This window comes from Pezoporus flaviventris, unplaced genomic scaffold (genome assembly GCF_033815535.1).
Source record: "Pezoporus flaviventris isolate CSIRO_AGI_PZ_B2104156 unplaced genomic scaffold, CSIRO_AGI_Pfla_v1 ptg000073l, whole genome shotgun sequence".
NCBI lineage: Eukaryota > Metazoa > Chordata > Aves > Psittaciformes > Psittacidae > Pezoporus > Pezoporus flaviventris.
The window spans coordinates 4112679-4129171 of NW_026892621.1; the positions used below are offsets into that span (position 1 = coordinate 4112679).

Here is a 16493-nt window from a genome sequence, read left to right on the forward strand (position 1 = left end):
TCGGACAATTAAGCACCCCAACACTTCATTCTTCAATTTGAACTTGCCCGACAACTAGAATAAAAGCCTACACAGCAGTACCAGCATATGTTGATTCATTTAGATTTATAGGTTTAAAATAAGGGTTCAGTTGCCAAAACACACCTTACCAGAAGGAAAGCAACTATTTAACATGAGTGAAATGTTTCGCTCACCATCCACAAGATTGACCCAGTGGGCTGCTCCACCTGTTGAGATCCACTCCACCTGGATTTTACAGTTGCCAGGCCAAAGTCTCCTATTTTCACTGTGAGACCTTCATGAAGAAATATATCTAAACACTTGTTAAAGAAATCCTGCGGGAGACCTGAGCAAACACCTTGGAATTTCCTGACATGATTCTGAAGTACCTGCTCAGGTTTTACAAATGCAAGCCAACTCCCCACAACAACTGCTGCTTATTTATTTCAAGCTGCTACAAGTTGCATTTTAAACAGAAAAAAAGCCATTTTCTGGCATCCATATTACAGAATTAACATTTAAGACTAAACAAGACGTTTCAGCACAGTTTGTACTACTATCATTACGGTGAGCTAGGAGAGAAACCTACTGTGTTAGTTAACACCAATGACTGCAGGTACTTAAATAACTGGTGTCAAGAGACACATAGAGGAACAACAAAGAAGTCATCACAGCTCAAAAAAGAAACTAAATAAAACCAAGTGGAATCAAATCCAAAATCTCTTTACACAAAGCTCTCTGGCTGATCTCCTGAGATTTAGCCATGATTTAACTATTTCAACTGGAAATACCCCCATCTGTACTATCTGCAATCTATGCACTGAATAGATTGGAAGACTGACAGGCAGCACTTTCTTTGTTGGGGTTATTCCAAGGAGATTCCACTTTACAACTTCATTTAAGAATGTTTTATATTCAAAAAGAGGATTCGGCATATAAACATGACTGACTCCTCCTTCATACTCCCACATCAGGAAAAGAGTTAATATACTACACAAAAATGGTCTTCATTATCAGGAATCACAAACTCCTGACCTCCCATATCCCAAAGTGATTATTTTTCTAAATGAAGTGAAAATGGGAATCTCCTTACATTATGGAATCACTTGGCATATTCTTTTATGCTAACATTTGCAAAACATTCTGTTTGCATTTTATGAAAGGAAGTTGTATTTTATGCTGTTAGCTCCAGGGACGTTCTTGGCAATTTCCAAAGCTGGCATTTTGCAAGGCAAAGGACATCAGTTTACAACATTTTTACTCCATATGCATTACTGAAAGTATGTATTTGCAAGAAATACAGTGGTAACAGTTTGCCTTTTCTTGAGTTTAAAGTAAAGAGTTTAGGCTTCATTTCTGTCAGATATGTGAAGGTGCTTTACGCACGTAACTTCATACTCATCAACAGGAATTCATAAAATCCCAGACTGATTTCTGTTGGAAGGGACCTTAAAGCTTGCACAGTTCCAATTCCCTGCCATGGGCAGGGACCCCTTCCACTAGAGCAGCTGCTCCAAGCCCCTGTGTCCAGCCTGGCCTTGAACACTGCCAGGGATGGGGCAGCCACAGCTTCTCTGGGCACCCTGTGCCAGAGCCTCAGCACCCTCACAGGGAAGAGCTTCTGCCTAAGAGTTCATCTCAATCTCTCCTCTGGCAGGTTAAAGCCACTGAATTACTCATTAGTAGTTACATACATCTGAAACAGCTATTTCACACACCCCCCACCTCCCCCCCCAAAAGCCCCATATTAACAACAATCACCCACGTTAAAAGAAATACAGCTAAGGTAGAAAAGGATACTATTGGACTTCATGTCTCTGTGGATGATATTCTTTGCATGTAAATAGCTGTGAAAGAAAAACCAGAAGTACCATTATGAAGGCTGTTCCCATAAACTTTGTCTTTCAGTTTATTGACAGACATAATGACAATTTATTACACACTCAAACATTTCACACACTCTTGATTTAGTTAAAGGAAGTGTCTACTTTGGGAAAAGATAAAGTTAGCAAGTACTAGCTGATGACTACTGCTTTATGCATTACAGAAAGCAGAAGCAATGTAGTAAATAAACCTCAGAAAGCAAGAAGGGTGGCATCACTGTTATGTAGCTGTGCATTGCCCTAGAACTCGGTGCTGTCCTCATGTGTATGAAATTTGGATGCTATCTCAGGTTTACTTTTTACAAACTGCTTTAATCTGCAGTCACAATATATGTCCCTTGTTTGCCAGGTGTCTGACTGAAAACATGGGTCCTGAGCTGCAAAATGGATGAGCAGTGACAGCGTCAGCTACTGTCAGCATCTTCTCTGCCTCTGAACACTGCAACACATTCCAAGAGTATGGGGAAGGCTTCCAAAATGCATCTGTGTGCTTGTGTCTGTAGCTGTAGAACAGGAACAGCCACCCCCTCATCTCAGAGAAGTACCACGAGTATAAATTAGTATTTGCCAAACACTGTGATGTTATAGGAAGTAATACAAAGAGGGGAAAAAAGGTTAATTCTATGTTTAGAATAGGATCTCATCTAGTTGCCTGGCAGTAAGACCTCAACCTATGAAAGAAGATAAAATACAGAAAAGCTAACTGTTAAGTGACCAGTGGTCTAACATCAGCTAAGGCAAATCCAAGGGGGGGGGGGGGGGGAATACTAAATCAAAGTAAGAATGCATACAACAGTGCTGAAACTAACGCTGCACAAGCTCTCTACTGGGTGTACCACTCTGACCCATTACTATCTTAGCAGAGTAACTCTACATACTAGATTTTGGGAGTAAGAAGGGAAACACCATTCCAAGAACAAAAATAGCCAGCAGTGCTGTTGATCCTACTCACTCCATTCCCTGTGCTGTCTGCCGAGCAATATCAATGAGCTGGAACATTTGGAACTTGGTCTCTTGAACATGCAGGTGTTTATACAGGCTGCTTCCTTCACACCACTGTGTTACAATGGCCAGATTATCTTTAGTCATGTAGCCCATGAACAGCAAAATATTAACATGCCGAGTCTTCCTAAAAGAAAGTAGCAAAGACAAAGACCTTTACGAAAAGAGGTTTCAAATGCTTTTAAAAATTCCTGGCTCAAGGAACATGTTTCAGTTTTGAGTCCAAACATGAGTTTCCAGCAACATTTTTGCCGGGTGAATGCGTGTGTAAAGTTTGAGTTTAAGAGATACAAAAATATGCTGATTTTCTGCTTTCTAGTTAGGATACTAAAATTCCTTTTAGTTGCAAGGAAGTTTTTAAAATCAACCTTCAAGAAGTTGTCATGAAAATTCAACGGTTTAGAAATTAGTAACCGACATTCATGCTTGCAAGTGGTATTAGGAAAGTTACTGGAATGCTAGAAATTACCCTGAAAGCTGTGAAAAAGCGACAGATTTAGATAAAAGACTGAATCCCGACAGGAAAGTGAAGGGTCACTATAAACTGTGAAGGAATTAACAGATAGTTCTTACGTACTCTAAGGGGTCCCGTTTCAGGATTAATATTACGGCTAGTTAACTGGATACCACAAAAGCAGTATTTGCAAGCAGAAAAAAGTTCTGCAGATCAGAGTATACATCAAAGGAAGTAGTTATGCTGCACTTGTGAAAGGTACAAAGTTCAAGTATTCTGTCCAGTGATGAGAATTCTGGGAGGATTTATTCATCCTCATCTTTTCCTGCATTCCAAATAGGACCTGAACGATTATGGGTGTTATTATTCATCCGAAAATACAACCTTCAGGAATAGTGAAGAACTACTGAAATACTCTGAATTAAGACTGCTGTCTCACAGCAAGTATCACTAAACTGTCTCGTTTACTCTTCTCTGCAGATCTGCTTTTTGTGTCTCTCAAATATAGAATATTGGGCAAGATGGCTTAAAGGAGGGGTAATAGCCAAGTGAGTACCTTGGAATAACAGAATTTAGCAGTGAAACTAGCAACTCACCTTAACACAGCCACTTCATTTCTGAAAGCCTGGAACTGTTCTGGGGTTGGATCCACAACCTTTAGTATCTTCACTGCTACATCCCCTGAAAATACAGTTACCGAAGAAGTTACTAAAAATGAAGCTTTTTTTTGCCCTCCCAAAGTAACATTAATATACAGTAGTCTTAACACTCCCCATTTGTGCACAGTACAATTCCAGTAACTTGTAACAGGTCAAGAGTTTTCCTGCAGACATATAAACTTCCACTATATCAAGCAATTCATTTACTTGAACTTCAGTCTAATGGAAAAAGTCACTAATTGTTCACCTGCTTCCCTTCTAGTTTCTAACTGTGGCTAGCATCACACAAATGCTTTCTGCAGGATATAAAGCTACCAACATCTGAAATGGCTGTTGAAAGGGCAGGTATTCTAGTGTAGCTGCATTCTCAGCGTCTCATTTCAAACGCAGTCACATCAGAGTGCTTTAGCTTCCAAACAGTATCCAGTTTCACTATTTTCCATTTTCTATTCAGCTTTAGTGTACATATATGTACACCTTTGTATTCTTATGACAGAGGAGTTGGAACTATATGATCTTAAGGTCCGTTCTAACCCTAACTGTCCTATAATTCTGTATATTAAAGTTTATATAGATATATAAACTATATATATAATGTACATACCCTAACCTTGCTAGATTTAAATACTGCTAAATTCCATCAATGGAGGAGCAAATCTTCTACCAAGGAATAGCAGAAAAATCACTGATCTTAGTATTTCAACAGCAAAGCTGGGGACCCCAGAAAGCAGAACCTCTCTACTGTTCTTTAAGCTGATAGATTAGAAAGTTTTACTTTAAAACTACATTTGAATTGCTTTCGTTGTCAGTGCTTGCTTTAAATTTCAGTGTCTGTTAAATGGTAACACAAAGGGAATAGATGATGATCCAGTGCTATCTGTTTGGAGACTGTTTCTAGAGAATGAAGTTGTAAAAACCTTTACAGTGTACATCCAGAAAACAGTAGAAGTGAAGAGATTCAAAAAGGGTGCAAGAGTGGAGGCAACTAACAAAAGTAAAAGCACCACCAGCAAAACCCACTAATTCCTCTGGGAAAGAAGCAAGCATCACATTTAACTGTGGATGGACAGCATTTTAGAATTCAAGATAAACTTAACACTGTCACAGGAAGATGTAAGCAGCTCAGACAAACCAAAACTTCAGTCTTAGTCCGCATGCAGTAAAAAGATTTGAAAGGTTCTATACTCCAATCTAGACTTATCCCACAGTTTAAAGGGTGCTGCCTCTTAGCATCACTGAATCATCGCCTACATTTAAAAAAACCACTAGAGTGACAGACTTCACCACAATCACCAGTTTTCTTCTTCTTAATATGGCCTCTTCTCAAAGATACATGTGAAAAACATTAGCATGTCTCTAGAACATAATGATCAACTGAAAACATTAGGAATACTTAACCACTAAATACTGAAGTATCTTCCACTGTAGTTACCAGCTGCTTAATTTGCTGTATAACTTGAAGTCACAAAGGATGCACAACTACTGAACATGTTATTGTACATTTCTATCTTCTTCCTTTCACTTCAGTAAATGTGATATACTTCCTATTTCAGTCTCATAAAGAGAACCATCTCATATCTGTGGTATGCATAATGTTTGATACCTTACAGGTCTCTCTGCTTAGAGAATATAACTGGTAGAGCACCAACATCAGAGGCTTTGAAGCAGCCAGTTTCTACTGTGACTCCTACTGATGTACAATGCAAGACCAACAGATGGTCTACCAACACCTGAAGTAGACACCTGCTAAGATCTATGCCCAGACAAGGCAAGGATTCAGCACCCACTGACTACAGGCCAAATGTTTTCAGAGGATTTTTCAGTTTATTCTCCATTATGATCCTTGCTCCACAGATGAAGAGATGTTTTTAGCCTTAGAGTGGGCTCACTGAATGAGGTGCCACACTTTCTTTAAGCTTGATGGAATTTCCCAAGCAGTTTCCTCTACAGAAACAAATACACAATAGCACTTGCTTTGTTCAGCAGCGATCTGAAGATAAATCAGCTTTCACCACACCCCCCCTCCCCCAACCACCAAAACCCTAGAGCTGATTACCAGGGTCAAAGGGGAAATGTGAGTGTTTATGATAGGTAGTCTTCCAACCCATTTAAACTGCCTTGGTTCTCTTTCCGCCTTTTAAATTTAGAAGCATGCTACAGGACACTACAGGATCCAAATGGGGTCTGTAACAGAAGTGGTGCAAATATGAGAATTAGTACTTAACCATCAGAACAAGCTGGAAAAATATGGAAGTTATTCCATACTGAGACACGCACTCCTCAGAGCAAGACTGCCCTTGACACTTCAGTTTTAGTGTGGAAGACTAAACCAGGAAAGCTTATGGGAAACCTAACACGGTTTGCATCCAGTTGTACACAACCTCCCACAGGTTCACTGCAAACAGCCCTTTGTAGCTGGGTGTTTCAGGAAACCCAACACCTCTAACTTCACCTGGCTCTTCTACTGAAGTTTGCAGTAATCTGCCCACCTCAGTTAATTTTATTTAGGTTCACCATTTTTATTGCTGCATTTGTACTATTAGGTTACTACAAAAAAACTCTGCGGTTTCACTAATAAGCACAGTGAGCACCCTGTTTCTTCAATTCTAAACGGAAAAGACTTGTAAGAAATAGAACCCTGTAAGTTTCTTAAGAACACATCAAAAATGAGTAAAAAAAAAAGTAATTTCATTTTGACTTCCCTGAGAAACCAGGAGAATATAAAAAGCTACAATAAATATCAAACATTATCGATACTGACTTAAGAGACAGCCATCCTGTGCACACAACTGAGAGCTCTTCCTACCTATGTAGCCCCATACATTTCCTGTTTAACACACCAAAGCTCTTGATATATGAAGAGTTGCAAACGTTTTGTTACAATAAATATTAATGAGAAATTCTCATTTCTTACCTTGCGTCCTGAGTAAACTCTTATTTAACCTATTTTTCCTCTTGTTTTGTGTTCCATTTCACTTGTATAATGAAAATCAGTTTAACTTTTCATGAATATTACTTGTAGCATAAGGATAGTTCTTCTATTAAAGCCAAGATATTGTCAGCATCAAGACATGCAAGTATTTATTCTTTAAAAATAGAGGGTGGAAGGTAAATTTCCAGCTTATTTTATGACAATAAAGCTATTTAAATTAGGGCCTGGAGGGCCCTTTTTACATCACAAGCCCTGAATTTAGAAACTGGTTCTGTAGTTCCCAGTGTGCCTCTTTTCAAAGTATTCCAGCTAACTTTATATCATAAACTCTCACATCAACCATTTTCTCCTTAGAAAGACTCCACAGCAAAAGCAATTTATGCTCATTTCCTTTCCCTGCCACCTTGAATATATTATGCTAACTAAACCACAGAGGTATTGAAAAGCAGGTAAATATAATTTCACATCAGGCTGTGAAATTTCCCAGGTAATTTTGCCAATTCAATCCTGACAATGGAAAGAAAAATCTCCACAGAGGACAAGCTGTTGGAGAACGTGGTGATAAAGAAAACAATGTTGGCTCCAGCACAGTGCACATGTAGATGGCAGTTGTGAGATTTTAGAGTTTGATGTCTGTTGTTTGCCTTCCTTTCCCCACTGCTTGTATTAGTCAATGAGTATTTCTCACCTAGTGCCTTTGGTGGCAGGTAAGCACACAGCACCATTAAAACAATTTTACCTGTTTCTAGATTTACCTTTTACCTTATCAACATTTTGAGGAAACTGTAACACTTGTCAAGAACTTACCATGCCATTTGCCTTTGTAAACTGTTCCAAAAGAACCTGACCCTATTCTGGTAGAAAGCATGACTTCACTTGCTTCTATTTCCCAGTAATAACTGGAATCTCTCTGTCCACGAGGCCTCTGGAACAAAAATTGACATGGGTTTTACTTTTAGTATTCAATCAAATATATTCTATATACACACCAAGAATGAAAGAACTCCCTTCATACATGTTTAAGATGTGCTGCAGTTTGGACTTTGTTTTTCCCATCTCAATTTGTGAGGGGTAGTGAGTTTGTTTACAAATAAACAAACTCCAAAACCAAACCAAACAACCGAACAAAAAACCAAAGCCAAAACCACACTGCTCCACACCAACATTTTCTTGGATGGCTTGACCTGCTTAGGAAGCTATCGCTAAGTTCTGCACTGGAAACTCCTACCTTAGATCTTAAGAGGAACAAATATTTCATAATCAACTATTGAAAGACATCTGAAATACTGACTTTTTCAAAACAACAGTACTAAAATTCAGGAACTCCTTTACATATTTAAAAGGAATAAACCAAAAAGATGAGAGCAGAATTCTCCAATGCTGCAGTGGTTAGTCCCACTAAACAATTTTATTTTCATTTCTAATATTATAAGCCTCAAAGAAATTTTGAGATATTAATTCATTATTGTTGTAACTTTTCCCACCCAAAGTTTAAATCAAGCCTTTGAGGGAAAATTTGTATGTTGTTAAATCCCTGAGACACTGTGACTGAATTCCCTATGAAAATGACGGCGCTATCAATAGCCACTTTCTATGGAAGCTATGGCAACGCAGTTCCAATAGTGATAAATAAGGCTAAACTTTAAACATATTAAAAAAGAACTTCAGAAAAGATGCAGATCCTAAAGATTTGGAAAGGTAATCCTCAAATGTGTGCTGAAAAATAACTTCACAATGCTGTCTGAGATAAAGTGATTGACAATTGGTTCTGTGTATTTACAATGTAATAGTGCTAGCCTTCCCAAGCTGGTTACTATTACACTGCTATTACATACACACAGTGCACGGCTCAAACTTAAACAGAGGCAGTTCAGGTTGGATATAAGGAATAAGTTCTTTACTGTGAGGGTGGTGAGGCCCTGGCACAGGCTGCCCAAAGAAGTGGTAAATGCTCCCTCCGTGGCAGTGTTCAAGGCCAGGCTGGACAGAGCCTTGGGTGATATGCTCTACTGTGAGGCATCCCTGCCCACTTGCAGGGGACTGGAAATGGATGATCTTAAGGTCCTTTTCCAACCCAAACCATTTTATGATAGCCATCAGCTTGTATTGCCTTTTAATTACAGGAATGTATCCCAACACACCACTACTCCCAGCCCACTTTACATAACTAAAAATTAATAAATCAGACATTGCCATACTTACAATTTTGTTCTTTTCTTGTGTATTAGATCCAGGGGCTCGCTCTCTTTGGGCTGGGACTGGGGTTTTAGGCTGAGACCAGCCAGTTGGGCTCATATTGTTAGGACTTCCAGACAGAGCAGAGGGTGAGGCTGAAATATTAAAACAGAAGAAAAACAATTTATGACCTAGAAAATAAACACAAAATAATATTCTAAATTATTTTTGGTTTTGAAAACATACCTGATTCACTATGGCTTCGAATTGCATCCTAGAACAGAGAAAGTAGGTAATAAAGTTAATAAACATAATGACAGCATACAAAAGAAGACACAGGAATAGTGCTGAAATTGTTCCTGACAGTTTTGGTCAAGTTGACCAACATCCTTCACAAGATGACAGCTTGGTTTCTATACTAAAACCCATGCAATTTGTGAATTCTTCCAAAACACTTAAAATATTCACAGCATATTCAGAGGTGTTACTGCCAAAAAAAAACGAAAGAAAAAGAAAAAGGAAAAGAAAAAGACACCGAACAAGAAAAACCACTGCAAACCCTGTCTGCATTCCCACCATGGGATTTTTGCACATGCGTGTATTTCAGGCCTGAGCATAGCTCCTGAGATGGTCCTACACCTCTGGGGGTTCTCAAAAAGCTCTGGCATTACAAGGAGGAAAACTTTTAAAAGCTCCTCCAATATTCCAAGTCAATATACATGTTTCAGTATCTCTGCCATACTATGTCCACCCAAAAAAGGCTACATTTGGTGCCCTAATATAAAAAGCATCTTATTTTCAAGACATTTCCCCATAGATTAATGTGTGATGGTATTTGAAAAGCACGTTCTTACACAGTTCACTAGCTGGCACAGTGCGACAACTCTCACCTCATGCCACAGGCACTTTACAACACAATTCTACAGCCATGCACAAGATAACTAAGCTCTGACAAACAAGACTTTACAACTTTTCTCACCTGCTATGTATTATCCCAAAGTACATACAGGAAAGGTAAAATATCCAGGTACTGTATTAAGTACAAAGCAAGAACATGCACTACAGAAATGTTAAACACTGTCAAAGTTAAGAGACGTCAAGTCAAACTTTCACACTCATTAGTAGAATAACAAATGTAAGATGTCATAGGAGGACAGAACAAGCCTACATTCCACCATACAGTTTTCAAATAAACGCAGGTTTCCCTTAGTAAAGACTCATTTATGAAATACATCAGTTTAGCTTGCTAGTCGCATTCTCCCAAGCTTGACTCTACACCCAGTACCTCTAACTCTACTTTTGTCCATTTTGAAGACAATAAAACTCTTTAAGGCCCTGAATCAATACCAGGTGATGGGTTTTGTACACCAGCCTGGGAATGGAACTGCTTTCAAGGGAGCTGGCAAAGGACAACTAAATAAATTGTTCTCAAACTGATGCATAAGTAATCCTTATTTAAGGAAAAAGTAATTTTGAACTTCAACCCTGATGTGAATATTTTCTTTTTTGCTTATGAGTCCGACAGCAAATGAACAAACCCCAGCATTCTTTAGAGCTGTTCTTACAACACAAATCATACCATACACAGTGCTGTAGTCTGGCAGCTTTACTTGGATATGAATAAAATAAATCATGCTCTTCATCTAAGGCCTTTGTACATTTATATTCAACAAAAGTTTTGAGAGAGAAAAAACCCTACACAATAGATCTGCTTAAGGGCCTGGCTTTAAAAACTGTGTGACCGAATGCATCTTTAATTCAAGCCTATTCAAACTCACACCAAATCTCATCGCAGTGTGGATTCATCCAGCTAAACTAAAAGTGAAGCACTTCCATCAATTTGCATCTTCCTATTAGTATCCTCAATTTAAGTATAAACATGCTATAAACATGTGCACCAAATCAAGGCCAGATAAAACACTGAATGTGGACACTGCCACGGCTTACAAGTTACAGCAATCCTGTTAATCACAAGAAAACAAAAGGCACCAAGAAAATACCTACTCTTCCCCTCAAACAAAACCGTCTGCACCAGGAACTGGGAGAAGCATTCAGGCTGTTATTCTAGGCCAACATGGTAAGAGATGAGAGAAAAGAACAGAGGAAGTATAAAAGAAAATTTAAAAATGGAAGAATTAAATGTTAGGATAAATAAAAGAAAGAGTAATCTGATGACAGATGATCATTAAGCGCAGTAAAACTTTGAAGTATTCCCATTGAAACCCAAAAGTTCACTAGTATCTATCCTTTGGTAAACCACTTTATTAGAGTGGTCTTTCTCATGTCATATTAGAAGGTCTCCACTACCTTCTGTGGTGTTTGGGAGGTTTTTAACTTTTTCAGTCTTTGAAGCCCTTTGGAAAAGCAGCTACTGCCTTTAAGACATGGCAGTGATTTTTATTCAGTCCCTCTGACATGATGAGGAGCCAGAACTGAAAGCAGTTCTGTTTCTACTGCTATGCATAAAGCATAAAGCAAGCAATGTCTATTTAAAGGCTCATCAGACTAGAAAGTTCAATAATTCATATTCTCTTTCCTGACTGCTTCATTATTTTTCATGCATTAAAGCTGGTCAGCCACGCTTCTGAAGCTGTAGAAAAGACTGTAAGCCTAAGAAAACCAAACAGAAAGGAGAATACCTTTCCCCATAAAGCCCAGCTGACACAAAGCTTCTCACCAAAACAACTTTACTGGGCTGCAGTAAACTTTTCTTCAGCTGAAACATCCAGAGGAGTTCTCCAGGCCATTTCAGAGAAGCCTATAAACTACCAGCTGAAGATGCAAGTAAACTTGGCAGTCAAAGGCTTTTGCTTGGCCTAAACAGTTTTTAAACTATTCCAGAGCAAAAAAAAACCCAACAAACCTCTCTGAAGTCTTGCAGTTCAGCACTTCTTTCTGCAAACCTTTCCAGCACACCACTCCCTTATTTTATCATCACAAAACAAACCCCAACCACTTTAGGCCTGACTTCAAAGAGCTGTCTCGCACTACTGCCAGGTTAAGGTACAGAAGAAAAAGGAAAGAGGTGCTTGAAAGCAAGTAACAGCAGAAAAATGTTCTGAGATACAGATGGCTTTAGCACACAAGCCCAGAATCACTGTTCATTCCATTCAGATATAACACAAAACATATTGCAAGAAAGTTTTGACTTGAGTATTCCAACTCCGAGAACTACATCCAGACTTACAGTACTTGTAGTCTGACTGAAAATAAACACCAGCTCCCAACACATCCAGATTTGCAAGTTTGGAAGAACGTTTTTATAGATGCCTAATAAGCATTTCTTCAGCAAAACTGAGCTTGTTTTCTTTTCAGCTCTGTGAAACTTTATTGTTAAGCTCCCCCACATCTTCACAGGCCCCCAAAACCTACCTAGAACTTCAGCAAAAGTATATAAAGACTAAGAGTGAACTATCAGCTTTCTATGCAAATGTGCCACGTATCTTCTTCAGCACTCAGCCAAGGCGAGCAGTAATGACCAAAAGCAAAGAAGAAAACCCAACCAGTGACTATTACATGGCCAGTCACAATTCTAGTTCAAATTTCAGCTATTCCCTCCCCATCAGCATTACCTCTATTATCCTGCTGTCTACAGGCATTGTAGTGCTAACCATATGGACATTTGGTGTGGACGTAGATCGCTGTCTTTGGGAAAGAGAACCCTCAGAGGAAGGATTTGTTGTGTTGAAGGTGAAGGCATGAGGTGTAGAATACCTGTGCTGGGAACTGAGAAGGAAAGAGAGAAAATGGGAAAGTTGTGGTTATTTTTTTCCCCCTCTAACAACTGAATCATACTGTTCAATGTCACCTGTCCAAAAGCAACATACACAGAATTCCAAGCACAGAAAAAGCTGGGACTTGCACACCAACTACACTATTTGGTCAGCTGACCCATTCCCAGTTTAAGTTAGAAAATAAATGAGAAAACTTGAAGATCCTGTCAGCTCACACACTTATCTAGTGTGTTTAACGTAAGTCTATTTCTGCTGTTATGAATTTTGCCACAGCTCAGCTCAATCCCCATCAAATCACATTCAACATACTGATAAAATACTGGCTCTGTTAGATTAATTCAGGTTTGTGAAATCTAGACAAACTGCTCATTTCAAACCTGTTCAGTGCATAGCTTAAGAGCTGTTTTTACTGCTAAGCCCTGAATTTGCAAAGCTTTGCAAGACTGTTCAATGGTTCGCAGAGAACAGCCAGCAAGGAAGTCATGAAACCCAATATCGGTTAAAAGGAGGCCAACACTAAAATCCAGTTCAACAAAGAGCTATAAATCACAGCTAAGGTCATTCATACTTTATGTATCCCAAATCACGCAAGTATCCTAACTGGAATCAGCCAGCCATCACAAAAAGCTTAAAACCCTATCAAGTTAACAGTCATTGTTCAGCAACACTGGAAAGAGAGTAGGATGGCAAAGATAACATAAGATCAATTCCTGATGTATTTGCTACTAAAAAAATAAATAAATGAATATATAGAACCATTTGCAAGTCAGCTACGTGCTCTGTGCCTCATTCCTGAATAGGCCAAGACTTTCAAAGGGATGTAGGGAAAACAAGAGATGGCCTGCCCTCTGCAGCCTCTAGAATTTCAAGGGAAAAATACAGGCACAAATTAGGCTCAGAAGTCAGGCATCTCTGAAAGGAAAGCAGGTTTTAGTCTAGCATTTAAAACTACAGGCACACTCTTTTTAGGTCTCAGATTTTTCTTTTAGAGGAGCATATTTTCAGTTTCCACTGTTCTCTCTTTAAACTTTCATCTGCCACCATAACATTGGAACCTTCTTTTAGTTGACGTATGCCAGCCATGCAAAATGAGTCACATGCCTTTACATGTGTACTACCTAATCAGATAAAATAAAATCAATGAAAATACCAGAGGGAGCCTTGAATTGCTTAGGAAGGAAAACAAAGGTCTCCAGAAAACCTTTAATACCCTCCCTTAAAGTCTTAAGATTAAAAATTAAAAAGATCAAACTCCAAATCAGTGTTTTGCTTGAATATAAGAACAAGAAAGGACACTACATGTTATCTGTGATGAAGTGGTGTTGCCTTCTTGCACATTTATCCCAACTTTCTATGAGATGGTTCTAGTTTTGAGGAGTTGGGGCATTTTGGTTTTTTGCTTTTAAAAAAATTGTATTTCCCAAACCAGAAATGACAGGAAATACTAGCTTACCTAACAGGTATCCGGGAGACAGACTCCCGCATCCGTCTCATTGTCAAGGGAGGTAGTGCAGGGACACCACTGTCACTGATATTTGAATTTGGGAACAATCTGAAATATCAACAGAAACAATTACAATTTCAACTGCTACACTACCTCCTGTACAATGCTCTTTAAAGCTGACAATGTAAAGGGCTGTTTCTTTCCAGCACAATGAACTTGATGAACACATTCTTATCTTTACATAGTGTTTTTCTGCTGTGTATGGCATGATTAAAAACTAGGTCTTCAGACTCCCCAAGAAAATTTCATTGTGTTCTTTCTAAACTGAAGATACAAAATTTTTTATGTTCTATTAAACCTAGGTAGCACCAAGTGGCACAAGTCATCCTACAGTCTAACTCATCAGCATCAGAAAATGTGTAACTGTACGATCAAGTTTAGTTGTAGTACAATCACTAAGGCCCATCATAAGGCCAACTATAGATTTTAACACTTTTGCATAATAGGACTTCTTCTAACATAATGATCTTCAACTTTTTCTAATCAACATTAGGAAAGTATTATCCTTCATGAGTTTTCTCACCATTCATGCATTTTCAACAGGGTGTCAAAAGTTGTGGTAGTTCTGAACACTCATGCTTCCAACAGCTAAAGTCCAACTGAATTGTGCCTTTTTTCTTCTAAAAAGGTGTTACGCAGGAGGAATCACTATTATTTTCTTGAAACAGAGGGAATCATAGCAACTGCCTGCTCATTCATGATCTTGTTTGCTTCTCCCAGAATATTAAAGATTACAGCAAGAGCAAAATGCATTTAATCTAAATGGCCTTCTTCACCTGGGAACAGACAATCATTGCTGGCTGTTTTATGAAATCAATACACAAGTTCTGTAGATTGATGAAAGTGACTCCACTTCCCAACAATTCCAATTTAACTCTATAACGGAAGAGTAAAAAACCCAATGCTTGTCTGTCACAGAGAATTGCTGTGGCTATGAAAAAGGAACAGTCCTTACAAGAGTTGCCTGATATTGCTCCAGTCGACACACATGGTTGGGACTTTAGTGCTGCAGTGTTCATGGAATTTATAGCCACATGTCTGACACCGAAACCCATTTAGCAGGAACTTCTGGCAGATGTCACAGAAAGCAAGCTTTAGAAAGGTCTTCCGAGCCTAGAAAACACATTAAATGATTAATCCAGCTTCTCTTCTTTAGCCAAGGTGAGTATCTTCAGAGCTTGACATAAATAAATCTTCAGAGCTTGACATAAATAAACACCACAAGTAAAATGTTATCAGTGCCCCCACAGTGCTACTGAAGTCAAACCCATGCTTGAGAATTCTTGCCTATATTTCCAGTTTGACTGGAAACCTGGAAAGGTTACAAACACTTTGGGCTTTCTTTACATGACTATTTAAAGGGGAAAAAGGTTCTGTCTAGTTCAAAAAGCACCAGTTTGTGCTGGGTAAGGCAACAAAGCTGGGTAGGCCAGGAACTGGGTCTTTTATTGTTTTTTTAGTATCGCCAAGGAGATGAAGGAGGATCAGATTGCAAGGAGCACCTCATTGGTTTCTTTATTAGTCAAAATGCTTGTTGCATGTCTATGACTAACCAACACCCCTTGCATAAGAAACAAATTCCTTCATAAATTAAACAGTTTAAGGAAATTCTCCTCCTTTAAATGGCATTTAACATTTTGCTAAAGCTTCTGAAATGTGACAGAAAGATTAAAAAGAACCAAAGGGTTTCATCCTCCAGAGCATACAGTGGAGGAAAACTTGAAGTTTGAGCTTATTCCAGCTCTGGAGAAAAATACCAGTTTTCTGATAAGCAACTGCAGACAGTTTTATTTGCAGTTCTCTGAGGAAGTAAAATAGAAGCAAAGCTACTTTCAGGTTTTGTAAATCAATCTTGACCTTTCTGATGGATGTAAATTACAATCTTTATGGTTTTCCACTTGGGACAATACATTTCTGGGATTAAACAACAAAAAGGCTAGAAAGAGGAATACAGTTGTTTCCCAGGGAGAACAACATAATGCAAGATAAAATTGTTAAGAGGCATTATCTCTTTGTGAAAAATAACCAAACCCACCACCACCTCTATTCATTCGATCTATACTGAGCAAATAATCACTTTTTGAGAAGGAATTACAAATCTGAAGTCTTTCTTTCACAAAAAAACACTGCCAAATTACAAGGTAGCATTA

General features: G+C 38.6%; 1 protein-coding gene across 7 annotated transcripts in view; it reads right to left on the reverse strand.

Moving 5' to 3' along the window:
* Window positions 1-16493, reverse strand: part of RAF1 (Raf-1 proto-oncogene, serine/threonine kinase) — a 78221-nt gene that overhangs the window by 5656 nt on the left and 56072 nt on the right. For 4 of the 7 annotated variants that reach the window (XM_061472935.1, XM_061472934.1, XM_061472932.1 and 1 more), the window contains 11 exons: window positions 15299-15456; window positions 14293-14391; window positions 12678-12831; window positions 11110-11169; window positions 9352-9379; window positions 9133-9260; window positions 7738-7855; window positions 3936-4020; window positions 2836-3012; window positions 1801-1847; window positions 195-313 (listed from right to left, as the gene is read on the reverse strand). In XM_061472935.1, the coding sequence (XP_061328919.1) occupies window positions 195-313; window positions 1801-1847; window positions 2836-3012; window positions 3936-4020; window positions 7738-7855; window positions 9133-9260; window positions 9352-9379; window positions 11110-11169; window positions 12678-12831; window positions 14293-14391; window positions 15299-15456 (1173 nt within the window). The remainder of the gene's footprint in view (window positions 1-194; window positions 314-1800; window positions 1848-2835; window positions 3013-3935; window positions 4021-7737; window positions 7856-9132; window positions 9261-9351; window positions 9380-11109; window positions 11170-12677; window positions 12832-14292; window positions 14392-15298; window positions 15457-16493) is intronic. The other 3 variants (XM_061472938.1, XM_061472937.1, XM_061472939.1) reach the window with 3 other exon arrangements.